At 45.8% G+C, this 26,568-nt stretch overlaps 3 protein-coding genes across 4 annotated transcripts; 1 reads left to right on the plus strand and 2 right to left on the minus strand.

Moving 5' to 3' along the window:
* LOC133520204 (general transcription factor IIE subunit 1) lies at window positions 1–18,859 on the minus strand. Of its 2 annotated transcripts, XM_061854576.1 has the most exons (9): window positions 18,669–18,859; window positions 11,184–11,309; window positions 10,446–10,562; window positions 9,293–9,471; window positions 8,211–8,437; window positions 7,828–8,017; window positions 3,215–3,341; window positions 1,105–1,209; window positions 1–208 (listed from the first exon to the last, which is right to left on the minus strand). In XM_061854576.1, the coding sequence occupies exons 2-9, from the start codon at window positions 11,305–11,307 to the stop codon at window positions 33–35; spliced, it is 1,245 nt and encodes a 414-aa protein (XP_061710560.1). In that variant the 5' UTR covers window positions 11,308–11,309; window positions 18,669–18,859; the 3' UTR covers window positions 1–32. The 2 variants fall into 2 exon arrangements, with proteins under 2 accessions (XP_061710560.1, XP_061710561.1); XM_061854577.1 differs by lacking the exons at window positions 10,446–10,562; window positions 11,184–11,309; window positions 18,669–18,859 and adding an exon at window positions 9,592–9,719.
* On the minus strand, window positions 14,825–18,469 carry LOC133520203 (tyrosine-protein kinase transmembrane receptor Ror2). Its single transcript, XM_061854575.1, has one exon. It carries the CDS (start codon window positions 18,130–18,132, stop codon window positions 16,210–16,212), a length of 1,923 nt encoding a protein of 640 aa, XP_061710559.1. The 5' UTR covers window positions 18,133–18,469; the 3' UTR covers window positions 14,825–16,209.
* On the plus strand, window positions 18,592–26,568 carry LOC133520205 (rab-like protein 3). The gene is made up of 6 exons (XM_061854578.1): window positions 18,592–18,730; window positions 19,367–19,576; window positions 21,186–21,325; window positions 22,553–22,689; window positions 24,465–24,519; window positions 25,818–26,568. The coding sequence occupies exons 1-6, from the start codon at window positions 18,685–18,687 to the stop codon at window positions 25,974–25,976; spliced, it is 747 nt and encodes a 248-aa protein (XP_061710562.1). The 5' UTR covers window positions 18,592–18,684; the 3' UTR covers window positions 25,977–26,568.

A 26,568-nucleotide genomic window follows, 5' to 3' on the forward strand; every position in this document is an offset into this window, starting at 1 on the left:
TATCAGTATCTTTATGTAATAAGACAAATGTCCTAATCCAGGATATGGCTGTAGTAGTCCTGGTAGAGCTGTATGTAGGCCTCCTTCTCGTGCGGCGTCATGCGCGCGATGACGGCGTCGTCCACGGCCGGCAGCGGCACGCGCGCGCCCGCCACCAGCACCGTGGGCGCGCCGTCTTCGCTCTCGGATGACGAGCTCTCCATCTCCGCTGCAAAAAATAACGTAAACGAACGTAATGTGGGTGTTTAGGGTAAAGTTTCCATGTTGTGTCCATATGGAGTTATCAGTGAGTCCTAAAACTACACATACGCTATCTATGGGTAGTATAATCTCTAAATATGAGAGGTTTTTTTAATGTTTTAAATTGCACGTATCGTCGTTTTTGAGATACCAAAACAAAGCTAAGTTTTAAAGCACTATAAAGGTACCTTAATTGATCATTTTAGCGTTGCAATCTGTCACAAAAGCTTTACAGTATTTTATATCAGTCTTGTTAAAAGCGATTTTCCGTAAGTTTGCCAATTTTGAATAAACTGCCGGTTAATTGGAAACTGGAATCGATAAAGTGGGACCTCTTACTAAACATTCCCACAAATTCAAAGTTTCTAAGTAAGTACGTACTGGTCTACTGATGTTATTGGGAATGTAACCTTACAGTTTTAACATTGCTGCAAGTACCTGCCTATAGTATTTAGACATATTACGTAAAAAGTTGCGTACATTAGAACGTTTTTTTTACCTGTTGACTTTTATGTTTGGAAGACTTCGTAGACAAACTATAATCGCATACTTTTCTCTACAAAGTTCCCGACTCAATTATAATCAGCTCATTATACAACACTGAACTATAATAAATTTGACCAAGATATTTTCGGTTTGCGTTCAAAGGAAAACAACAAATAAAATTTAACTAAAACACTAACCGACTGCCTCGACGTCGCTCTTCAGTTTGAAGGGACCCTTAGACTTAGCGTCGATTTCAACCGAGCTGCTACAGCCGAATATGTACCTTCGTGCATTCCAACAAGGTTCACGATGACGCGGCACAGCAGGCGTGGCGCTCAAAGGTTAAAGGCGACAAATAAATGTAACTTAAACACTAACCGACTGCCTCGACGTCGCTCTTCAGTTTGAAGGGGTCCTTGGACTCGGCGTCGCTGTCATCCGAGCTGTCCGGCTCGGCCTTTAGTGCGTTCGCTGCGGAGTTGTCTGCAGAGTACAAGAAACATTCGTTAAAATGCAGAAACACTCATTTTTTTTTAAAGGATAAAAAGGGATAAGTTCGCCTTTGTACTTAGCTTTTTCTAATTGTATGTCAGTTTTATTACGTGTTTTTGTATAATACATTGTTTTACAAAAAAGTGTGACCTTATAATATACTCGTCATATATGACATATAAAGTGTGTGTATATATATATTATTTTTTTTTTTAATTTGCGAAGCGGTGGTGGCCGAGTGGATATGACGTCCGACTTTCAATCCGGAGGTCGCGGGTTCAAATCCTGGCTCGTACCAATGAGTTTTTCGGAACTTATGTACGAAATATCATTTGATATTTACCACTAGCTTTTCGGTGAAGGAAAACATCGTGAGGAAACCTGCATACATCTGCGAAGAAATTCAAAGGTGTATGTGAAGTCCCCAATCCGCATTGGGCTAGCGTGGGGACTATAGCCCGAGCCCTCTGGCACATGAGAGGAGGCCTGTGCCTAGCAGTGGGACGTATATAGGCTGAATTATTATATATTTAATTATTATTTTAATTTTATAAAAGATGTTTATTAAAAGTATGAGAATTAGAACAAATTAAATCACACATAATCAATAGAAATCATTACACAAAAAACTTAAATAAAACACTATTATTACAAAAAAAAAAGCACCACTATACAAACACAAAGTTAAAATTATTTAACTAACGTAAAGCCCGTCCTGTGACATGCCTTGTCCAAAACTCCCCATCACACTCGCAGCGTTGCCACGCTGTATGGCGATGGAGACCTGTTGGACAAGCCAGGACCCAGAACGGGGATCGTTCCCCCTCTCCCTTAGCCGCCGACCCAGTTCCCTGAACAATTCGGACGCCTTTTTATTGTATAATACCTACTCTTAAACGTACTACTAGGTACTACTATTATATAATATATATTTAATGCAGAAATACTTTGAATCTTTTGAGTGAGCGTGTTGTCGCCTTCTTGAATACATATTACTTACTTATTTATTATTTATACTTTTACCTTAAACCTCATTATGTTACTAACTTAATTAGTATTTTGAACTCCCACATTATCCTTATTAAGTATCATTTGTATTCGCTTTGTTCACATTTGTGGTTGCAATAGTGCGTAATCTTAGTTTAGTATTATGTCACTACCTGTGAGTACCTATAATTGGCTGCCTGTATCTACTATATTTTTCTATGTTAATGTCACAGCTGTTGGATCTCCAAATAAATAAAATAAATAACATAATATGGGGCACTGATCAGAGAGCTTAGCCAAAATGTTAATCGTACATAGTCAAATTCTATACAAAAATAAAAATGTATTGACACCACGTGACTATTTCCATACATTACAAAAGTTATGATTGGTCAATTAAAGTTTTGTATGGCTAAAATTAAATTCTATAGGTATGTCAAACCTCTTTCGGGCGGTAATACAGTATTTGAAGTTGTCAAGGTACTATTTATTCGCGGCACGATTCCCGTGGGGTATTTTTTGTGATCTAAGTCAGACTTCCATAGTTATTCTAGCTCGTTGACTGTGTATGTGCTCAACACCATCATCGTGTAGGAATGTAATCCGGTTAACCGAAAAACCGGTCAACTAAGACTTATTGGACTCTGCTAAAAACCGGTTTTTGGAGCCACTAACTAAACTAACTAACCTGCATCCAAAAATAACAAAAAAAATGTAGTGAACTATTACCTAACAACATTTATTTTGCTTATTATATTCTTATCATTATGTACACTTATGGAAATTTAATAAAGTAAAATAAGACACTAGTTAGAACCCCAGAACGCTAAAATATATCCAAATATTTTGTTTTACAATGTTTAATAAAATAACCGGTTAACCGGTTTTGGGTTATATTTTTCGGTTACTTTATTAAACATTGAAAAACAAAATACCGGTTTTGGGTTATATTTTCCGGTTAATAACCGGTTTTCAATTTGGTCTGGTTTTTACGTTTCCAAGTTCCTACCTGTGTTCTGTTTCTCGTGCTGCAGCAGCACGGACATGATGTCGTCGGCGCCCTTGCTGCTGGCCTTGGCGGCCGCGGCGCTGCTGGCCGCCTTCTCCAGCGCCGCCTCCGCCGCCGCCGCCTCGCTCTGCGAACATACACGACCATCAGTACTCGGTGTTGTTGTCCAGAGGCCGAGAGCGCTGGGTAGCCTAGCGGTAAGAGCGTGCGACTTTCGGCCGGCTCGTACCAAAGAGTTTTTCGGAACTTATATTATCTGATTTTTACCAGTCGCTTTTCGGTGAAGGACATCATGAGGAAACCAGATTAATCCCAATAAGGCCTAGTTTCGGCGCTGCGCGCGGGCTCGCCCGAGCACTGCCCGTCTGTACCTGGTCGCCCTGGGTGACGGTGCTCTCCACCATCCACACGGGGCGCTCCTTGCGGGCGGGCGCGGCGCGCGCGGGCTCGCCCGAGCACTGCCCGTCTGTACCTGGTCGCCCTGGGTGACGGTGCTCTCCACCATCCACACGGGGCGCTCCTTGCGGGCGGGGCGCGGCGCGCGCGGGCTCGCCCGAGCACTGCCCGTCTGTACCTGGTCGCCCTGGGTGACGGTGCTCTCCACCATCCACACGGGGCGCTCCTTGCGGGCGGGCGCGGCGCGCGCGGGCTCGCCCGAGCGCTGCCCGTCTGTACCTGGTCGCCCTGGGTGACGGTGCTCTCCACCATCCACACGGGGCGCTCCTTGCGGGCGGGCGCGGCGCGCGCGGGCTCGCCCGAGCGCTGCCCGTCTGTACCTGGTCGCCCTGGGTGACGGTGCTCTCCACCATCCACACGGGGCGCTCCTTGCGGGCGGGCGCGGCGCGCGCGGGCTCGCCCGAGCACTGCCCGTCTGTACCTGGTCGCCCTGGGTGACGGTGCTCTCCACCATCCACACGGGGCGCTCCTTGCGGGCGGGCGCGGCGCGCGCGGGCTCGCCCGAGCGCTGCCCGTCTGTACCTGGTCGCCCTGGGTGACGGTGCTCTCCACCATCCACACGGGGCGCTCCTTGCGGGCGGGCGCGGCGCGCGCGGGCTCGCCCGAGCGCTGCCCGTCTGTACCTGGTCGCCCTGGGTGACGGTGCTCTCCACCATCCACACGGGGCGCTCCTTGCGGGCGGGCGCGGCGCGCGCGGGCTCGCCCGAGCGCTGCCCGTCTGTACCTGGTCGCCCTGGGTGACGGTGCTCTCCACCATCCACACGGGGCGCTCCTTGCGGGCGGGCGCGGCGCGCGCGGGCTCGCCCGAGCACTGCCCGTCTGTACCTGGTCGCCCTGGGTGACGGTGCTCTCCACCATCCACACGGGGCGCTCCTTGCGGGCGGGCGCGGCGCGCGCGGGTCGCCCGAGCACTGCCCGTCTGTACCTGGTCGCCCTGGGTGACGGTGCTCTCCACCATCCACACGGGGCGCTCCTTGCGGGCGGGCGCGGCGCGCGCGGGCTCGCCCGAGCACTGCCCGTCTGTACCTGGTCGCCCTGGGTGACGGTGCTCTCCACCATCCACACGGGGCGCTCCTTGCGGGCGGGCGCGGCGCGCGCGGGCTCGCCCGAGCACTGCCCGTCTGTACCTGGTCGCCCTGGGTGACGGTGCTCTCCACCATCCACACGGGGCGCTCCTTGCGGGCGGGCGCGGCGCGCGCGGGCTCGCCCGAGCACTGCCCGTCTGTACCTGGTCGCCCTGGGTGACGGTGCTCTCCACCATCCACACGGGGCGCTCCTTGCGGGCGGGCGCGGCGCGCGCGGGCTCGCCCGAGCACTGCCCGTCTGTACCTGGTCGCCCTGGGTGACGGTGCTCTCCACCATCCACACGGGGCGCTCCTTGCGGGCGGGCGCGGCGCGCGCGGGCTCGCCCGAGCACTGCCCGTCTGTACCTGGTCGCCCTGGGTGACGGTGCTCTCCACCATCCACACGGGGCGCTCCTTGCGGGCGGGCGCGGCGCGCGCGGGCTCGCCCGAGCGCTGCCCGTCTGTACCTGGTCGCCCTGGGTGACGGTGCTCTCCACCATCCACACGGGGCGCTCCTTGCGGGCGGGCGCGGCGCGCGCGGGCTCGCCCGAGCGCTGCCCGTCTGTACCTGGTCGCCCTGGGTGACGGTGCTCTCCACCATCCACACGGGGCGCTCCTTGCGGGCGGGCGCGGCGCGCGCGGGCTCGCCCGAGCACTGCCCGTCTGTACCTGGTCGCCCTGGGTGACGGTGCTCTCCACCATCCACACGGGGCGCTCCTTGCGGGCGGGCGCGGCGCGCGCGGGCTCGCCCGAGCACTGCCCGTCTGTACCTGGTCGCCCTGGGTGACGGTGCTCTCCACCATCCACACGGGGCGCTCCTTGCGGGCGGGCGCGGCGCGCGCGGGCTCGCCCGAGCACTGCCCGTCTGTACCTGGTCGCCCTGGGTGACGGTGCTCTCCACCATCCACACGGGGCGCTCCTTGCGGGCGGGCGCGGCGCGCGCGGGCTCGCCCGAGCGCTGCCCGTCTGTACCTGGTCGCCCTGGGTGACGGTGCTCTCCACCATCCACACGGGGCGCTCCTTGCGGGCGGGCGCGGCGCGCGCGGGCTCGCCCGAGCGCTGCCCGTCTGTACCTGGTCGCCCTGGGTGACGGTGCTCTCCACCATCCACACGGGGCGCTCCTTGCGGGCGGGCGCGGCGCGCGCGGGCTCGCCCGAGCGCTGCCCGTCTGTACCTGGTCGCCCTGGGTGACGGTGCTCTCCACCATCCACACGGGGCGCTCCTTGCGGGCGGGCGCGGCGCGCGCGGGCTCGCCCGAGCGCTGCCCGTCTGTACCTGGTCGCCCTGGGTGACGGTGCTCTCCACCATCCACACGGGGCGCTCCTTGCGGGCGGGCGCGGCGCGCGCGGGCTCACCCGAGCGCTGCCCGTCTGTACCTGGTCGCCCTGGGTGACGGTGCTCTCCACCATCCACACGGGGCGCTCCTTGCGGGCGGGCGCGGCGCGCGCGGGCTCGCCCGAGCGCTGCCCGTCTGTACCTGGTCGCCCTGGGTGACGGTGCTCTCCACCATCCACACGGGGCGCTCCTTGCGGGCGGGCGCGGCGCGCGCGGGCTCGCCCGAGCGCTGCCCGTCTGTACCTGGTCGCCCTGGGTGACGGTGCTCTCCACCATCCACACGGGGCGCTCCTTGCGGGCGGGCGCGGCGCGCGCGGGCTCGCCCGAGCACTGCCCGTCTGTACCTGGTCGCCCTGGGTGACGGTGCTCTCCACCATCCACACGGGGCGCTCCTTGCGGGCGGGCGCGGCGCGCGCGGGCTCGCCCGAGCACTGCCCGTCTGTACCTGGTCGCCCTGGGTGACGGTGCTCTCCACCATCCACACGGGGCGCTCCTTGCGGGCGGGCGCGGCGCGCGCGGGCTCGCCCGAGCGCTGCCCGTCTGTACCTGGTCGCCCTGGGTGACGGTGCTCTCCACCATCCACACGGGGCGCTCCTTGCGGGCGGGCGCGGCGCGCGCGGGCTCGCCCGAGCGCTGCCCGTCTGTACCTGGTCGCCCTGGGTGACGGTGCTCTCCACCATCCACACGGGGCGCTCCTTGCGGGCGGGCGCGGCGCGCGCGGGCTCGCCCGAGCACTGCCCGTCTGTACCTGGTCGCCCTGGGTGACGGTGCTCTCCACCATCCACACGGGGCGCTCCTTGCGGGCGGGCGCGGCGCGCGCGGGCTCGCCCGAGCACTGCCCGTCTGTACCTGGTCGCCCTGGGTGACGGTGCTCTCCACCATCCACACGGGGCGCTCCTTGCGGGCGGGCGCGGCGCGCGCGGGCTCGCCCGAGCGCTGCCCGTCTGTACCTGGTCGCCCTGGGTGACGGTGCTCTCCACCATCCACACGGGGCGCTCCTTGCGGGCGGGCGCGGCGCGCGCGGGCTCGCCCGAGCACTGCCCGTCTGTACCTGGTCGCCCTGGGTGACGGTGCTCTCCACCATCCACACGGGGCGCTCCTTGCGGGCGGGCGCGGCGCGCGCGGGCTCGCCCGAGCACTGCCCGTCTGTACCTGGTCGCCCTGGGTGACGGTGCTCTCCACCATCCACACGGGGCGCTCCTTGCGGGCGGGCGCGGCGCGCGCGGGCTCGCCCGAGCACTGCCCGTCTGTACCTGGTCGCCCTGGGTGACGGTGCTCTCCACCATCCACACGGGGCGCTCCTTGCGGGCGGGCGCGGCGCGCGCGGGCTCGCCCGAGCACTGCCCGTCTGTACCTGGTCGCCCTGGGTGACGGTGCTCTCCACCATCCACACGGGGCGCTCCTTGCGGGCGGGCGCGGCGCGCGCGGGCTCGCCCGAGCACTGCCCGTCTGTACCTGGTCGCCCTGGGTGACGGTGCTCTCCACCATCCACACGGGGCGCTCCTTGCGGGCGGGCGCGGCGCGCGCGGGCTCGCCCGAGCACTGCCCGTCTGTACCTGGTCGACCTGGGTGACGGTGCTCTCCACCATCCACACGGGGCGCTCCTTGCGGGCGGGCGCGGCGCGCGCGGGCTCGCCCGAGCGCTGCCCGTCTGTACCTGGTCGCCCTGGGTGACGGTGCTCTCCACCATCCACACGGGGCGCTCCTTGCGGGCGGGCGCGGCGCGCGCGGGCTCGCCCGAGCACTGCCCGTCTGTACCTGGTCGCCCTGGGTGACGGTGCTCTCCACCATCCACACGGGGCGCTCCTTGCGGGCGGGCGCGGCGCGCGCGGGCTCGCCGATGGTGACGTCGACGCGCGTCTCCTCCACGGCCAGCCCGCCGCTGCGCGTGGCCTCGCCCGACCACTGCTCGCCGCCCGCCCGGGGCAGCGGCTGTTTTGTATTGAGCCTGCAAACAAATATGTCATTAAATAAGCTACAAAATATTCAGAGACAGGTATTAGTCATTAAATAGGCTTAAGCGAAATCGAGGCGAAAACATTTATCGTTTATTGTCGTAGTTTGAGGAACTATACAAATGACTTAGTCATAATTAAAGTTAAATGAAAAAAGCCCAACTGCAAAAGACAAAAAATACGCACCCACGAATGGTGTTGATGTCGACTGGCTCCGGTTCGAGGATCTCCGGGGCCAGCTTGATGCCCTCCACAGCCCGCAGCAGCTGGTACAGCGGCTCCAGCTGCTCGTTGTACTTGGCCAGCAGCAGGCGGGAGTCCTTCTTCGGGAGGGCGGACTGGTCCTCCTCCACCACTTGGCTGCAGAAGGTGCAACGGAACTCCTGCGTCATCATGTCGTATAGCTGATCCGCCTGGAATACAATCGCAAATCGTTATTTAAAGTTAAAAAGATGGTGTATTAATCACGTCAGGTATTCAGAGGGTGTCAACGGAAGGCGATATCCAGTATTGATCCTGTCATTCGCGATAACGCGTGCCTTGACTCTTATTGTCATGTTATTAAAGGTTATATTTGACAAATCTGCGCGTCATCGTGGATGACACGAAATATAAATACATAATAAACAATCAGATCTAGTGGGTGGTCGACACGCGGTAAGAAGGTGTGTGGCATTCCAGGCCAACTGCCTACGGCTACAGAGATGATAATTGTCCAAAAATAGCGCCCTGAACCATTTTATGGCGCCTCCCGTTTGTGGTTTTAAGCAAAATAGTGAATTAATTTTCTTCGGACGAGATAACTCAGTTTACAAGCTTTTGCGCTATGACATGGGGTTCTTCAAGAAGCGAGTATTCAGGGTTCTCGAGAGTCGGCCACGCATTGTTGGCGACGGTGACCGCTTTCCATCAGGCGGCTCGTCTGCACGTTTGCTATAACATTAAAGCACTCACCTCAAGTTCGGTGAAGGTCTTTCCGCAGGCTGGGCACTTGAAACTGGGGCGGCTGGTTATATCGCGCTTCTCAGTCTCCATCTATCACATGCATCAGATCTAGCTTGTACTTATGAATGTATCACCTTCTGAGGAGACGAAGGAGGTATTTCCTTTGTGCTACTGAGGGTTCTTCAAGAAGCGGGTATTCATCAGGGTTCTCAAGAGTCGGCAACGCATATTTGACACCTCCGTTGCTTATGTCCATGATGGGCGATTATAACCGCTTTCTCAGGCGGCTCGTCTGCTCGTTTGCTATCACAGAAAAAACTCACCTCAAGGTCGGTGAAGGTCTTCCCGCAGGCGGGGCACTTGAAGCTGGCGCGGCTGGTCGCATCGCGCTCCTCGGTCTCCATCCGCTTCCGCATCAGATCCAGCTTGTACTTGACCACGTTCACGAACGTTTTGTAGTTTATGAAGTAGTAGTTCACTTTCTGTGCCTTACCGTCCGCACCTGGAATTTGAAATGGTGGTAATAATGGGGAGTGACAGTGTGTCTCATCCCATTACTCTTAAAAGGGCTATTTTAAATATTCTTTGACTTTTTGACATTATATTAACTAGGAAGTCCCACTATTGATACCGGGTGTTTCCTGTAACACGAGCAAATATTTAAACCATATATTGTACTCCTCAAATGATATAACTTTTGATGAACAACTTTTAAAAATTACAAAATCTTTAGATTTTATCTTTTTCATACAAATTAAATATTACTTTCAATATGGAGTGTGGATATAAATTAATAGTAATTTACCTAAACCTTCCATAGATTTAAATTTTCAATATACGCTGACATCCGTGTGTTTGACGTTGCATGTCAAGCTTTAAACGTAACAAAATTTGCAATACATTACGCCTTACAATAAACTTTAAAGTGTAATAAAAAGCAAAACAAGTTATTTTTAAAAGTCGCTGAACAAATGTTGGTCAGTTTGAGGAGTGCAGTTTAATTTATTGCTCCTGTTACAGGAAACACCCGGTATAAAACATTGACATTTAATATTTAAACTCTACGCCGGCATGAGTCGAATTTTCTCAAGTATATGCAATCCTTTAAGGGCTTACAGCGCCCTCTGGCCAGCTTTAAGGTAGAACAGTATGGTTGGTATTGGTCTAGGCATCTGCCGCGAAAGCAGAAAACACTGGTTCGATTCCAACCCTGAGCATGAGAGGCATTAGTCACTTTTTCTTTCGTTTATGACATCTATTTCCGTTCACCGCCGATTCAGCCATGATACCGTAGGGAACAGGGTTCAAATCATGCTTTTAAGTATTCAAGTATTTTATTGCACTCAGGTTGTTATACAGATGATAATGTTTACAATAGGAGCTTCAAACATGAACCCTGTAAGCTTCACAGCTTTTCTGGGTGATAACAAGGTACCATATACCTAATTGTACCTAATTAAATTATGTAATATTTACCTGTTTCCATTTTGAGTCTGACTTGGATGAACTTGTCGTTTTTTAGGGTTGCTATTCGGGCTCTTAGCATTTTTCTCTCGAACTTTAACAGCTCGCATATATCATCTTCTTTCATACCTAAACAAAATGATTGTCAAATGTAAAATTACTTTGTAATGTCGTGTGTGTTGTATGAATATAAAAGGGAGGTCGTACACGCCGGCTTTTTGCAGGGATTTAGTAGCGATAGAGACGCGAAACAGTATCGTTAGTCGCAAATAGTCGCAATGCTGAATCAATACAGTCAAGCATTTACATCGATGTAGAATTAAAACAGCGCGAGCGATATACAAATATTCATGAACGCGCGACTGAATCGCTGCAAAAAGTCGTCGTGTACGAACGCCGTAGAAGTCTAATATATTCGAAAAATACCATCTCACGAACTCTCTATGATAAACATACCACGGAAGGTTAGTTACTACATACAGGCAAACTAAAAGGCGACCATCACGCCCTAAGCAGATGGCCCATGGACGGCTGCACCGGAGGGGAGGGGAGTTTATTATTGCCGGCCTTTAAGATGGAAGTTGGGAGTACGCTCTTTTCTTGAAGGTTCGAAGTTCGTATCGGCCCGGGAATACTGCGGGCGACAATTCATTCCACAGTTTACCTATGCGAGGCAGGAAGTTTCTGGAGAACGCACAGTTGATGACTGCCAGCCATTTAAGTGGTGAAGATGGAAATATAGTCACTTACAGGGGTTGCGAACCAGCATGTCCACGATGAGGGCATCCTCGATGGTGTAGAAACCTCGTACCACGAGACGCGCCAGCTGCTTCAAGCTGCTCGGCACTTCCGTCACCAGCCGTTCCTCCGTCATATCTGGAACAGTACATCTATTACCCTGGGCAATAGAATTTTTTTTAGGAACCTTTCAGAAAACGCAAAATGCTAAATATAAACACAAAATAACAATAACTTAAAGAAAGTAAAGGAATCTTTTCTAGGACAATGTATACAGTTTTACAACAAGTTAATCACCAAGGACTGGATTGGGCTTAAAAAACGTAAAATGTGGTCTACTTCATAAGGCATATTATACATACACATAAATTTAATATGCACGGAAAAAAATATTTTTTACAATACTACCAGAATGTATAGTAAATGGGAATTTGTTCTTGTAACAAATTTTGCGTTCTCCTAACATGTATTTGTATGGGTTTGTTGTTTTTACCCTATTTCCTAATGGAAGAGCGGGGTCTCCCGACACAAGTATTGTTATACTTAATGGGAGATTCCAGCCCTTTATGTTATGTGTATTATAAGTTAAACCAAATAAACTATTTTGTATTTGTATTTTGTATTTTTGTATGGGTAGTGTGACTTACAAATTTAGTTAACTTACTTTTGTGACTTATAAATGTAGTTAACTAGTTTAATTTTGAATTTTGTAACTAAATAATAATTATCATTTATTTTTGATTTTATTTACTTATAGTGTACTTTTGACAATTCAAAAGAGATTGAAGAATCCTACTTGAACAAAAGCGGCCAAGTGCGAGTCGGACTCGCCCATGAAGGGTTCCGTACCATTTATGACGTATTAAAAAAAACTACTAACTAGATCTCGTTCAAACCAATTTTCTGTGGAAGTTTGCATGGTAATGTATATCATATATTTTTTTTAAATTCTTCATTCTGTTATTTTAGAAGTTACAGGGGGGGGGGGGACACATTTTTTCACTTTGGAAGTGTCTCTCGTGCAAACTATTCAGTTTAGAAAAAAATGATATTAGGAACCTAAATATCATTATTGAAGACCTATCCATAGATACCCCACACGTATGGGATTGATGAAAAGAATTTTTTTTCTAATTTTATGACGTATTAAAAAAAACTACTTACTAGATCTCGTTCAAACCAATTTTCGGTGGAAGTTTGTATGGTAATGTATATCATATATTTTTTTCAGATTTTTCATTCTGTTATTTTAGAAGTTACAGGGGGGGGCACACATTTTTTTACTTTGGAAGTGTCTCTCGCGCAAACTATTCAGTTTAGAAAAAAATGATATTAGAAACCTAAATATCATTTTTGAAGACCTATCCATAGATACCCCACACGTATGGGTTTGATGAAAAAACAATTTTTTTTTAATTTTATGACGTATTAAAAAAAAAACTATTTACTACATCTCGTTCAAACCAATTTTCTGTGGAAGTTTGCATGGCAATGTATATCATATTTTTTTTTTAGATTTTCCTTCTGTTATTTTAGAAGTTACGGGGGGGGGACACACATTTTACCACTTTGGAAGTGTCTCTCGCGCAAACTATTCAGTTTAGAAAAAAATGATATTAGAAACCTAAATATAATTTTTAAAGACCTATCCATAGATACCCCACACATATGGGTTTGATGAAAAAAGATTTTTTGAGTTTCAGTTCTAACTGTTCTAAGTATGGGGAACCCCCAAAATTTATTGTTTTTTTTCTATTTTTGTGAAAAAATCTTAATGCGGTTCATAGAATACATCTACTTACCAAGTTTGAACAGTATAGCTCTTATAGTTTCGGAAAAAAGTGGCTGTGACATAATCGGACAGACAGACGGACATGACGAATCTATAAGGGTTCCGTTTTTTGCCATTTGGCTACGGAACCCTAAAAACGCGCATCTGAAGCGGCCCTTAATCTCTCGTGGTCGCGCATCGCTTCAACATAATACATGCTGAATAAAAAGCGGCTAGTTTTCTCTTTTACATATATCATACATTAATTCATGTTTCCGATAGATATGTGATGAAGTGTGAGAATCATAAACGCAAAAGTCATAGCCGGCCAGCGCAAAAAGGCCCCAGTGGGTTTATATGCATTTATCTACTTGTAAGTAGACGTAAACGTGCTCCTTTCAATCCGGAAGTCGCGGGTTTAAATAAACGCTGGCAATGAGCTTTTCGAAACTTATGTTTACGATATATCAGACATTTACCAGTCGCTTTTTGGTGAAGGAAAACATCGTGAAGAAACCGGACCAATCCCAACAAGGCCTATAGCTTCCCCTGGGTTGAAAGGTCAGATGGCAGACGCTTTCGTACTAGGTATATTAGTGTCTACGCCAATTCATGGGATTAGTGGCCAAACGGACTCCAGGCTCCTATCCCATGAACCATGGCAAGCCGGGACAAACGCTAGGAAGGATTATGCGGTAGAACAAGCTGTATATATGTATTAGTTAATGTAATGTACTGGTACTAATTTATTTAACCGTAAGATTGACGACCGGTTTGGCCTAGTTGGTAACAGTGACCCTGCCTACGAAGCTTATGGTCCCGGGTTCAAATCCTGGTAAGGGCATGTATTTGTGGGATGAACATGGATATTTGTTCCTGAGTCATGGGTGTTTTCTATGTATTTAAGTATTTATAAATATTTATATATTATATATATCATTGTCTAAGTACCCTCAACACAAGTCTTATTGAGCTTACTGTGGGACTTAGTCAATTTGTGTAATGATGTCCTATAATATTTATTATTGCATGTTCACTGGTAGAAGACACTTATATAAGATGTCGTTACCTATAATTAGATAAGCATCAGTCCTGATTGTCATATAGATTTAAGAGCATGTTAAAGATGTATTATCTGTTGGTAATCCTAAATAAATAAAATAAAAATAAATAAATGTGGCTTTCATCCTTGGCATTGGCACTCGGCGTTTTAACCGTTTGACCGCCATCGAGACTTGGACGTTGGATGACCTTGGACTTCATCGGGAAGTCTTGTCAAGGACGCCAACGACGGCCACAGCCGTCAGCTTCGCCAATGCAATTAAGGACTTACGCGGGACTGCGTAAATTTCGTTTAAATAATCGCGGTCTGCCTGGCGTCCGGGGCACGACATATTCCTTCGCAGTCTGACGTTCAAAGGGTTAAGTAAGTTGTCCTGTCATCTACATAAGAATTACATTTTATCGTATCGCCGGAAGATTTCTGCTGAAAGGAAGAGAGGAAGGTATATGTTAATTCCCTGTCGCTCTTATCAGCAAGATAGCAGTGTCCCACTTGACCGCCGCCATACATGGGGCGGGGACAAATGGGTAGATTCATATGGATACACCTATTCCCACTCGTACCCGGCGGGAATACCTACACCATAAGAACAAGAACCACATGGGTATTCGACAAATATATGGGTGTTCCTAGTCGCAGAGGCACACAGAACACACACAGAGAACAGCGAAATAAACAAACATCTGATTTCGTTTAAATTTATTTCATTGTAACAACGAAAGTAACCTAAAATAAATTAAAAAGAATATAGTCTTGTAAAGTTTAAGTATACCGAATACGTAGTTACATATCATATCAATCAACATCAAAACAAAAATATAATCCAAAACAGCATTTGTTTTCAAGTTACACACTTAAATTAAATTACATTTTGTACAAGAAAAGTCTTTCAAATTTGGCAGTGACTTTTTCATAAAAATAACTTCCTAGTTAAAACTTTTATTAAAATCAGTATTTTTTGTAATACTCGGTTTCAAATGATTATAAAAAGAGGCGTTATATTTAAACACTGGTAGTTTTTTAAAAATGGAATGGAAGGCTGATTTCATTTGAAATCTAACTAAACCATATAAAAATGGCTCAAGTAAAGTCAGGTGGGGTAAAGAAACATAGTTTATATTGCTCGGGGCAAGAAAAACCGTATGAGGATTCACTACAAGTGTTCCTTTTTGCCCCATATTACTTTTACCTCATTTAACTTTCTGTATTTGACTTAGCTCACTAGCTACTTAAAACATATAACAACAAACAATACAGGTCAGTGTGGGTAACATTAGCAAAATAGCTGCCTACAAAAATACTCTTAGCATGATCGAGAATTTTTTAAGAGGTAGGTTCAATATTCATTTTGACAAAACAGAGGGCCTACTTCTAAAAACGAAAATAGAAACGTTATCTGCCTCTACCACTCTTGCATATTCAAAAGATATGGAGGTGGATAGTAATTTCGATTACCGGGTCCACACAGAGCGAGCATACTCGCGAGGCAATTTCGTCAGGCATAAAACGGCCAGTGTAGACGTGCCTCGGCCAACCCGGCTATTTTCGTTTTTGGTAGTAGGGTCTCAGTATTTGGTCACATCACATAAGTTTTGTGTCGATTCTCTACATTTATGATCAGTTGGAATTTTACGAGAGTAAGGGTAGGTACATCGTACTCATAGTAAAAAATTACGTGTAAGAACAAGTAAATGTTTAAACAAATCTAATTCTATTTGATTGGTAGATGAGAACATCACAACAGTACAATTAATCAATAAGAACTACTCCAATAAAATATTATAACTGTTTGTAATTGTGCTCAGTCAAGTTGTCATCTGGATTGCAGCAAACATGCCGAGGATAGAAAATATGACACAGTTCATAAATACCTGTCACCTTTACAAATATCTTTAAATTCAAATGACAATCCAAAATATTAGTTACAATTAAAATTCCAATATTACCACTAAAACCCAAAGTTAAGTAAATGCAAGAGATCAACATCAAGTTGTAGGTTGGCTAGTAATTACAATTACTACTTATGATAGAAATTGACATAAACAATAAATAGTTGCCGAATTAAACTTACTAATGTAATGACGTACGTAAAATACAAGTAGGTACCTATTTATTTACACCTATGGGCAAGAGTCCTTTACACAGTAAATAATGAAATACAAACTCAGTCCTTACATATTAATTGATACACAGAACACTGTAAATTAGTCAGAATGAGTTCGTTCGAGAATCATTTGTATGTTGTCTAACGTCTGATAAATCAGTCTGAAGTTGGGTCGGTCGGTGGGGTGCGTGCTCCAGCACTGGCGCATGAGGTCGTACACGCAGCGAGGCGTGTTGTCCGGACACGCCAGGACATTCCCGTCCTTCAGGAACCTAACCACTTCCTCATGGGTCATTCCAAAGTAAGGCTGCAGCGCAAAAGAGAATATCTCCCACAGACATACCCCATAGGCCCACACGTCAGACTCTAATGTATACTTATTGTACAATATGCTTTCTAAAGGCATCCATCTCACTGGGATAGCGTCATGCTCATCTCCCTTATAATAATCTTGTAAATAAATTTTATGTGAAAGACCGAAGTCGGCAATCTTCACTACCATGTCGTCATTGATTAGACAGTTCCTGGTGGCAAGGTCTCGATGAACAAACTTCCGATCAGACAGATAAACCATCCCTGAGGCGATCTGCCTTGCAATGTGCAATAAGTCTAAATGGCCCAAGGGTGTTGCCAGTAACCTTAGGTCTTCCCTGTGTTCTGACATTGGTGGGTAGTTAGTGGCAGTGCTGCAGGCCCTTAGGTATTCATTTAAGTCACCTTTTCCCATATACTCGAAGAGCAAGCACATGGGCCGACCTATAGCACAAACACCTAACAACTTCACAATGTTGGGGTGGTCAAAGTCGGCCAGAAGACAAGCTTCTCTTTCAAAATCTAATTGCAAGTCATGAGAGGCTTCATCCTTCAGCATTTTGACAGCAACCAAAGTAAACTCTTCTTCTGGGACCAGCCCGGGAGCCTTCGCTTGAAACACTCTACCAAAAGCACCTTGGCCTAAATCACGAATATAAATAATATTATTTCTTGGGAACTCCAGTTTCTCCAGCTTAGGGTTCAGCTGAGCCCCGGTAGTGTGGTAAGCCATATTGCTCGGGAGTTTGTCAAGATCAATATCCATATTTGGGACATTTCTGCGGCTAGGCATGTTGCACTTAGAGTAATGATTCTTCAAAAAGTAGTGGCACAAGAGAGCAATGGATGCAATCCCTAAAACGCACCCGAGGCCACCAACTGAGAGCAATAACACAAACGTAGGCGTAAAATAGTTTTCCATCTCTATACTTGGTCCTATAATATTGTCATCTTCTAAGGTGGAGTTGGCACAAAGTGGTATGTCGCAGAGCTCCCACCGAACCTCAGGATCCATGGTGTAGCACCAAGGCCCATGCTCCTCGCCTCCGGCATTTCTGCAGTAGTTGCTCGAGTTCTGCACTTCTGGGAACACAAGCGGAGGTCTTGTATGCTGGTGTGGGTACTGAGACTCCCAGGCCTGGCAAGCCTTGCCGCTCTCGGTGACGTTCACCGTGCCCTGGTAGTACCGGCCGTTGCCCCGCACGCAGCTCGTGGTCACTTCACTGTAGTCCATGTTAGTGATGCCCACATAATTACATGTCAAGTGTGAACCTTTCCCTGAAAACCGAGGAAGTTTCTCGCATTCGGGAAATCGGAAATGGCCTCTAGACTCAAAGTAGACGCCTCGGCGTTTTTGCTCTTCGAAAACGATCCAGTCGTTGTAACAAAACTGCATTTTAACGGCGATGCAGTCTTCGTAGCACAGAGGCAGCGCGAAATCCCCGACCCCATCCTTGTTGATGCACTTGGGGAACGCGTAGGCACAGAGGAGCTTCTCGGCGCGGCTGCGGCACGGCTCCCTGAGAGTTGATATCATTTCTCTCCACAGCCCGGTCGTAATCTTTTCGTTCTCCAGACCACCCGTATGGTTATACCACACGTAACCGGTTGTATATGTTTTGCATATTTGGCCATTGTATGGGCCACAGTAAGCATGCACGGAGTTTACGATATAAAGGATCACGGTTATCACTTTATAATACGTATCCATTGTGACTATTGGACAGAAAGTAATTCGATGTATCTAATGCCTGATCGTTGCATTTTATTCAATACCTTTATAGTATAATACTGAAAAAATATGACACTGACTATACAATGGCGGACGCATTATTATTGATTTTAGTTGTTTCGTTCTTCATTATGGAAGTCCAAGCAAGCCACAAAGCAAAGCAACCGAAGCAAGCGACAGGAGCGTGACCAATTTGACAGTTGAGTGTTGACATTTCTGAAATTGTCACCTATTTGTGCACAATCGAATGTTTCACATTCGATAAAATTATCATTTTGACTTCTCGACTTATTAATCAATGTTATTAAATGAATTTAAGTGTTTAAATAAATGACCAAGGATATCAAGAAGAAGTCAGGATGTTGAGTTAAACTATTTAAACCGCGAATTTAAATTTAAAATCCTTTCATATTATGTCGATGGTTCTTTTTTATGGCAACGTTTTAGTCTTGGACATGTTGGCACTCCTGCGTGCATTCCAAACGTCAAGAGTGATCAAAATAATGAGTACTTACTGCTTTATATCCCGATATGGCTGCAATTGAGAAAGTAAAAGTAGTTGTACTTGGCGATTCTGGTAAATCAGTTCCTAATTGTCACTAGTCCATCAAATAACACCACTTTATTCCGTATGTCAGTAGTACACAAAATAAACATTTATCAATAACCTTCCACTTGCTTTTTGACGAGTTTGCTTTAATGACATCCTTGAAGGTTAGGCAACATTCCGGAATAACTCTGTTTGGCGCCTAATTTAGATTTTGAGTCTAGTTCTTGGGAACCAAAGTTTTTAATAAACTTAAGAGAGAATAAAAGATAAAATCTATAAAAGTTGGGACATAAAAAAATATATTTCAGAAAATTTGTGTGTAACTTGATTATTTATATTATCTATTTTTTTTTTTAGAGTTAGAGATTCAATTAAATTTTAACTTAATGAGTTGATTGTTTTATATACCACGTTGGTGGCAAACAAGCAGAAAGCCCGCGTGATAGTGTGCGGTTAACGTAGCACATGGACGCTTGCTACTCTGGATGTGTTAAATGTAGCTAGATGTCACTAATTATATCATTATTATATTATATTGTTTAATACACTAGCAACGGAAAGCTGATGCATGCATTTTTTACGATTAATGTTAATTAGTGAATCAGTTATTCTGGTAATTATTGGATATTGTCATTATTTTTTTTAATTTATAATATTTTTAAGGCGTGGGCAAGACTTCGCTAACGCACCTGATCGCGCACGGCCGCGTGCTCGTGTCGCCGACGTGGACGGTGGGCTGCGCGGCCGAGGTCAAGCTGCACGAGTACCGGCAAGGCACGCAGCAGCAAAACACGTTCTTTGTCGAGTTCTGGGACGTGGGAGGCTCGCAGGGCCATAGGAATACTAGGAACGTGTTCTACCAACCTACACACGGTACGTTACTCCATCTATAAGCTTTTAGTAGTAGTAGTAGTAGCTGGGAATATTACCAAGAAGGTACCAATCTTACATATACAATGGTAATAACCTGTAAGATTGGTAACTTTCTGGTAATATTCCCAAATGGAAACATACAGGTAACCAGTATCTTACCTGTGACCCATCACTAATTGTAATGCTTCCCCAATTGAAATTCCCTGTTTCTTGCCTCTGCACAGAGTGGAAGTACATATATGTTAAGTCAAGCTACTATGAGTATCGACCAGGCACACAGCAGAAGAACGTGGTTTTCGTCGAATTCTATTCTACCAGCTATCATCATGTACACATGCTATGTTGTACATGATTTAGGGAATACAACTTGAGGTCGGTTTATATTTACAGACATTGAGTGTGCCAGACATAGTGCAGTGCGCCTGTTGTTGTCTGCAGGTAACAATAGATATAAATACCTTAATAGACACTGTATAGAAGAATATTATTTTGTCTGCCACGGCACAATGTCTGTATAGATATAAAAACCGGCCAAGAGCATGTCGGGCCACGCTCAGTGTAGGGTTCCGTAGTTACTCTTCCGTCACAATAAGCTAAACTGGAGCTTAAAGTATAGTAAATTGTTAACCAAGGGATGAAACGGTACCTTTCACCCGAGTTAAACCTATAGGCAAATTTGCATAATCAGTACCTAATTAAAGTAAGTCTTTTTACTATGAAGGGGAAACTTTTTGCGATAACTCAAAAACAGCTAAACTGATCATGTCCGCTATAGTTTTCATTTAATGTCTTTCTTAAGCTCTACTTCCACGATTTTTTTTCATATTTTTTGGACCTATGGTTCAAAAGTTAGAGGGGGGGACAATTTTTTTTTCTTTCGGAGCGATTATCTCCGAATATATTCACTTTATCAATAAATGTTTCTAGAAAACCCGTATTAATTTTGAAAGACCTTTCCAACGATACCCCACACTCTAGAGTTGAAGCGAAAAAAAAATTTCACCCCCACTTTACGTGTAGGGGAGGTACCGTAAAAAAAAAAATTTTTAGATTTTATTGTACGACTTTGTCGGCTTTATTGATTTATATATCCATGCCAAATTTCAGCTTTCTAGCACTAACGACCACGGAGCAAAGCCTCGGACAGACAGACGGACATGGCGAAACTATAAGGGTTCCTAGTTGACTACGGAACCCTAAAAAAGCCTTTATTTCCAATGTTTCCACTTTTACATTAGAAGTTTTTGCATATTGGTTAGTAAATTTCTTAAGTATAGTTAGTGTTACGTTTATTTATGTTATTTACTATTTATTTATTTAATTTGGACCCCTCTTCGAGTGTAGGCTTCTGTATAAATATAAACCGACTTTAAGTTGTATTGCCTTCTGCATGTCTTAATACCTATCTAAGTTCAAGGTATTAGCCCAATTTCGTGGTCATTTAATTTTTGCTTTTCAGTGAGGCACTCTTCTCTTCATATTGGATTCGGATTCGCACACCGTCCGCTATTCGTGCATAGCGCTGTCTCAATCGCACACGGGAGTGGCTGGCGGATCTGCATCTGTGTGTTAACCACCGCGTAAATGTTTTTATCTCTCTCAATTGCAGGAATCATTCTAGTTCACGACCTAACCAACAGAAAAAGTCAAGTTAATCTACAGAAATGGCTCTCCGAGATCCTAAATTCGGACAATCCGACACTTCAGCATATTGATATCGACCCAGAACAGTTCCTCGGCTCTACACAGGTAAATAAATAAATAATATTACAGGACATTTTTACACTAATTGACTAAGCCCTACACTAAGATCAAGAAGGCTTGTGTTCACGATATATAGACATAGAAAACATCCATGACTCAGAAAGAAATATCTGTTCTCATCTCACAAATAAACACCCTTACTGGGATTCGAACCCAGGACCATCGACTTTGCCAACGACTAGGACAGACCGGTCATCAGGTTCGGTCAGGTAAGAACGGTTATGTCGAATTGCTAATTTGGATACCAACCAGTCCGTCCACATTCGGCCAGTCGCCGTTAGCTCCTAGACTCCACTCTCAGGCGTCTGTTGGTTTGACTTCCCACACATTTTATTTTCAATCGGTCGCGATTTTGGACCAACCGGGATTCAAATGTTTCGATTTGGGCGTAGTTGGTTCCCGGCGGTGGTCAGCATACTGCCAAATCGGAACGTCTGAGAATGTAAGGACTCTAAGCATTTCGTACATTGAATTGACCACCCTCACCATGGGCGGGACAGCAATAGATAGAATACTCTTTATTGGCACACCTCAGTAAAAAGATAGATACAAGAAACGACAACAGGCGGTCAGGGGAGCAATATATAGTTTGACAAGCCATTTCCGTCAGTAGAAAAATAGGTTGTCCTCTCATCGAAAATTTGAATTTCGCGGCTTTTTAAACTGACAAATTGGGTTTGCCAGAGTTTAATTACGCGCGTATGATAGAGAAAGGATTACTCCTTTCTGCTAGTGCTTGCGTATCTAATTACATACATATATTCCTGAGTCTCCTTGTATCATTTAAAAACCGGGCAAGCGTGAGTCGGACTCGCGCACGAAGGGTTCCGTACCATTATTTATAAAAACGGCAAAAAAATTATGTTTGTTGTATGGGAGCCCCCCTTAAATATTTATTTTATTCTGTTTTTAGTATTTTTAGGGTTCCGTAGCCAAATGGCAAAAAACGGAACCCTTATAGATTCGTCATGTCCGTCTGTCTGTTTTGTTATAGCGGCAATAGAAATACATCATCTGTGAAAATTTCAACTGTCTAGCTATCACGGTTCATGAGATACAGCCTGGTGACAGACGGACGGACGGACAGCGAAGTCTCAGTAATAGGGTGCCGTTTGACCCTTTGGGTACGGAACCCTAAAAATGTAATGTAAAACTAACAGCATATCATATTTCAACGTTTGGCGTTCAAAGGTTAACTATTTTTCTTAATAGATACCCATTCTGGTGATCGGCACGAAGTTCGACTTGGCCGAGGAGAAGCAGCGACGGGGGCAGTACCGGCGCCTCGCCAGCAGCATCGCCGAGCAGTGCGGGGCAGACGAGCTCTTCGTCAACTGCCACCAGGCCAGGTTTGTCTTCTTTCCATCCTGTTACCTCCTGCTGGGGTGTAGGGTTCGAACCATTTTCTTCCACTGACTCTATATAGTCCTTGCAGCTCGGGTAACCTCCTCCCACCCCATCCCCAATACACCCAACTCTTGCTCCACGGAACGGCGGCGCCAAGTAAATTTAAGGCGACCATGTTTCCGTTTTCCGGGCATCTTCCAGGTCACTTTGGATAGGTGGGTGTCGGGCTTCCTGATGATATGCCCAATCCAATGCCGTTTGCACGTCTGGATCTCCTTGTTGTTGTGTACGGGTGCTTGTCCGGTTATTCTCCATAAATGAGCGTTTGTGGTCCAGTTAGGCCGAAAGATGCGTAGAATTTGCCTTAAGCATTTGTTCACAAACACTTGTCGTTGTTAGATCTTTGCGGACGAACCAGGTTTCGCACTCGTACAGTGACACGGCTTTTACATTTGAATTGAAGATCCTCACTTTAGTTCTTCTAGTCAGGGTAGAGGAGTTCCACACTGGTTTAAGCTGGCTGAATGTGGCTCGGGCCAGGTTTGTACTCATGTTTTTTTAAAACGAGTTCATGTTAAGGTGCTCCCCGCGGTTTTCATCGATTTTTGACAAGCTTTGAGTCGTCACTCCTACATTTGCTCTACAGATAGAAATATTAGACAATCGGCTATCAGTTCTTCAGTCTTTTATCTCCATTCTGGTGTGCCGGATTAATAAAAAATATATAAAACACTTTTTACAGTACATATGGGGCTACTTTATAGCACTAGTGCGAGAAGTAGCATATTACGTTACTGTGTCGAACATTTAAAGGGCCATATGTACTGTAAAACGTTGTACGATACATGTGCGAATAGGTAATTCGCAACTCGTGTCGATTTAAAACACTCCCTTCGGTCAGAGATTTTAATTTTAAACTAATTAACACAAAAGTTCTGGCCAGAAAACCAGGTTTTTGGCGTAAAATTGTTGAAATGTAATGCCAAATACCTCTAAGACAATGCACTTTGAAGTAAATATTGAGTAGTATATTGCTTAAAACATTTGTTATTCATATTATAAGCTACAAAAAACAATAGAAATCTAAGGGATTCAGATCGCAGGTCATTGGCGCCAGGGAGCCCCTTAATAAATATTTGCTCCCATATTGGGGATCGGTACGGAGTTTTTGTACCTATCTAGCAGAAGAAAAGTAACATCGCTGAGCACCGCGGGGCAGAACAGGGAAATGAACCCTTTATCATCAGATTTAATGTATTTTTAACCATAGAGACTATACATCTCTATTGTATTGTAGTAATTATTAATTTAAGATTATTATAATGTAATATTTACCCAGGTATTGGCTGTTGTATTTATAAATGTTGTTATGTATTTTTCATGGCACTATATGCTGTTACTATAAATGTTGTATTGACTTGTAAAAGAGCCCTTGAGGCCTACTTGCAGAAAAAAAAATTGAATTTTTAATTTGAATATTTTCAATTTTATCAAAATTACATCAGTCGACAGACGTCGAATACTGGGCCTACCTACGAATCTATGGTTTTGAATTCTAAACTCAGAATTTAATTAGCAAGAATATTGAATATTTTTAATTGCAAGAATATGTGACCGCGGCCGGCAAAACATCCCACTTTGTCGCTTGTCATAAGGACGAGATTTGCTTGTAACTTATGAATAACCTGCCAAGGCGTCCTTATGATAAACGACGAAGCGGGACGTTTTTCCGGCCTCGGTCACATATTGAGCCAGTTATAATCATGTTTATTTCCAGGTCTCTGGGGCCCGGGACCAGTAACTCGGTGAAACTAACACGGTTTTTTGACAAGGTCAGTAAAGCCAAAGACTAGTAAATATCCAAGACAAGCAACCTCCACACAACACCGCGTTCCTATCATGCCTTTTTTTTTTCTTTTTAGCTTTATATAAATAAATATTATAGGACATTATTACACAAATTATTACACAAAAGTCCCACAGTAAGCTCAATAAGGCTTGTGTTGAGGGTACTTAGACAACGATATATATAATAAAAATATATGTAATATGCATAAGTATATATTTATACATATAAGTACATTGACTAGCGCTGCACTGGTCGTTTATTAGTGTAGGTTTTAAGGTTCTGACGGAAGATCAGCGCTGTGGTCTCCGCAGCATTTATGCTGAGTCAGCGCCTATTCTTTACCACAACACATGACCCTCTACTAATACCTCTACTAATCTAAAAATAAGACACGTAATACATTGTTATTGATATTAGTGTCAAATTGTATGTTACTTTTTCTTTGTCTCTTGTCAATTTTCTTTTTCTCTTGTTATTTGTTTGTGTCACAAAGCATGTAAGTTGTGGTTGAATAAAGATTTTATCTATCTATCTATCTATCAAATATATAAATACTTAATACATAGAAAACATCCATGACTCAGGAACAAATATCCATGCTCATCACACGAATAAATGCCCTTACCAGGATTTGAACCCGGGACCATCAGCTTCGTAGGCAGGGTCAGTACCCACTAGGCCAAACGTAAAATTCGAATTTGCTGGCTCTGTCATATGCACAAATAGTAGATTATGAGGGTGCAAAATGGCATTTTACGGCGAGGGCGTATTTCGAGTCCTGAACGAAGCTAAGAATTCTAAAATAGAATCCGGAGCGTACTGAGGGATTTATGTACGTTATTAAAACAAAACTTACTCCTTTCACTTCAAATGGCATCGACTCGTTACCAAAGAGAATTTGAGATAGAGGTGTATTTTAGCCACAGTAAATTGACTGCCATCTTTCGACACGTGATTAAAACTTTTAGAACGCCTTTTGACTTTGATCCTTATTCTTATAGTGATATGTGTTAAATTTGTTTAACATCAAAAAGTGGCGCCATCGCTCGAAACGATACCGCCATATCTTTGGCCTTTTATCTATTAGATGGCGCCGCTTTTTGATATTCAACACATATCAGTGAAAGAATAAGGATCAAATTCAAATAGCGTTCTAAAAGTTCTAATCACGTGTCGAAATATGGCAGTAAATTTACTGTGGCTACAAAGTTTTCTTTGACAATCCACTTCATTTTCACTTTTCGAATTTGTTTTTTTGTTGGGACGAATGTCCGTGCGCAGGTGATCGAGCGGCGCTACTACTCGCGCGGCTCGCCGTTCCCGGAGCGGCGCTCGGCCGCGCACTTGCCGCACTACTCGCACTTAGCGCCCAGTACGCCGCTCCAGGGCTCTCGCTCGCACCACTACCTCAGCCCGAGGTTCTACCGCATGGACAACTAGGGGTCTTCCGCGAAAACCGAAATTCGCAAATTGCGGGGATCTTTCTCTTTTACTCTTTTTAGGGTTCCGTAGTCAACTAGGAACCCTTATAGTTTCGCCATGTCCGTCTGTCTGTCTGTCTGTCCGAGGCTTTGCTCCGTGGTCGTTAGTGCTAGAAAGCTGAAATTCGGCATGGATATATAAATCAATAAAGCGGACAAAGTCGTACAATAAAATCTTAAAATTTAATTTTTTTTAGGGTACCTCCCCTACACGTAAAGTGGGGATGAACATTTTTTTTGCTTCAACCCTACAGTGTGGGATATCGTTGAAAAGGTCTTTCAAAACTAATAGGGGTCTTCAACAAACATTTCTTGATAAAGTGAATATATTCGAAGATAATTGCTCCAAAAGAAAAAAAAATGTGTCCCCCCCCTCTAACTTTTGAACCATAGGTCCAAAAAATATGAAATAAATCGTTGAAGAGCTTAAGAAAGACATTAAATGAAAACTATTGCGGACATGTTCAGTTTAGCTGTTTTTGAGTTATCGCAAAAAGTTTCCCCTTCATAGTAAAAATACTTACTTTAACTAGGTACTGATTATGCAAATT

Source organism: Cydia pomonella, chromosome 7, assembly GCF_033807575.1.
Source record: "Cydia pomonella isolate Wapato2018A chromosome 7, ilCydPomo1, whole genome shotgun sequence".
Lineage (NCBI taxonomy): Eukaryota > Metazoa > Arthropoda > Insecta > Lepidoptera > Tortricidae > Cydia > Cydia pomonella.

Bases quoted from the DNA above. Each gene is read 5' to 3' on its own strand.
- LOC133520204 (XM_061854576.1), bottom strand. From the start codon at position 11,307: ATGACGGAGGAACGGCTGGTGACGGAAGTGCCGAGCAGCTTGAAGCAG. The intron at 10,563-11,183 runs GTAAGTGACTAT...CATTTTGTTTAG, and splicing joins CATGCTGGTTCGCAACCCCT to GTATGAAAGAAGATGATATA. The intron at 8,438-9,292 runs GTGAGTTTTTTC...ATTGTATTCCAG, and splicing joins AGACCTTCACCGACCTTGAG to GCGGATCAGCTATACGACAT.
- LOC133520203 (XM_061854575.1), bottom strand. From the start codon at position 18,132: ATGGATACGTATTATAAAGTGATAACCGTGATCCTTTATATCGTAAAC.
- LOC133520205 (XM_061854578.1), top strand. From the start codon at position 18,685: ATGGCTGCAATTGAGAAAGTAAAAGTAGTTGTACTTGGCGATTCTG. The intron at 19,577-21,185 runs GTACGTTACTCC...TCTCAATTGCAG, and splicing joins GTTCTACCAACCTACACACG to GAATCATTCTAGTTCACGAC. The intron at 24,520-25,817 runs GTCAGTAAAGCC...GTCCGTGCGCAG, and splicing joins TAACACGGTTTTTTGACAAG to GTGATCGAGCGGCGCTACTA.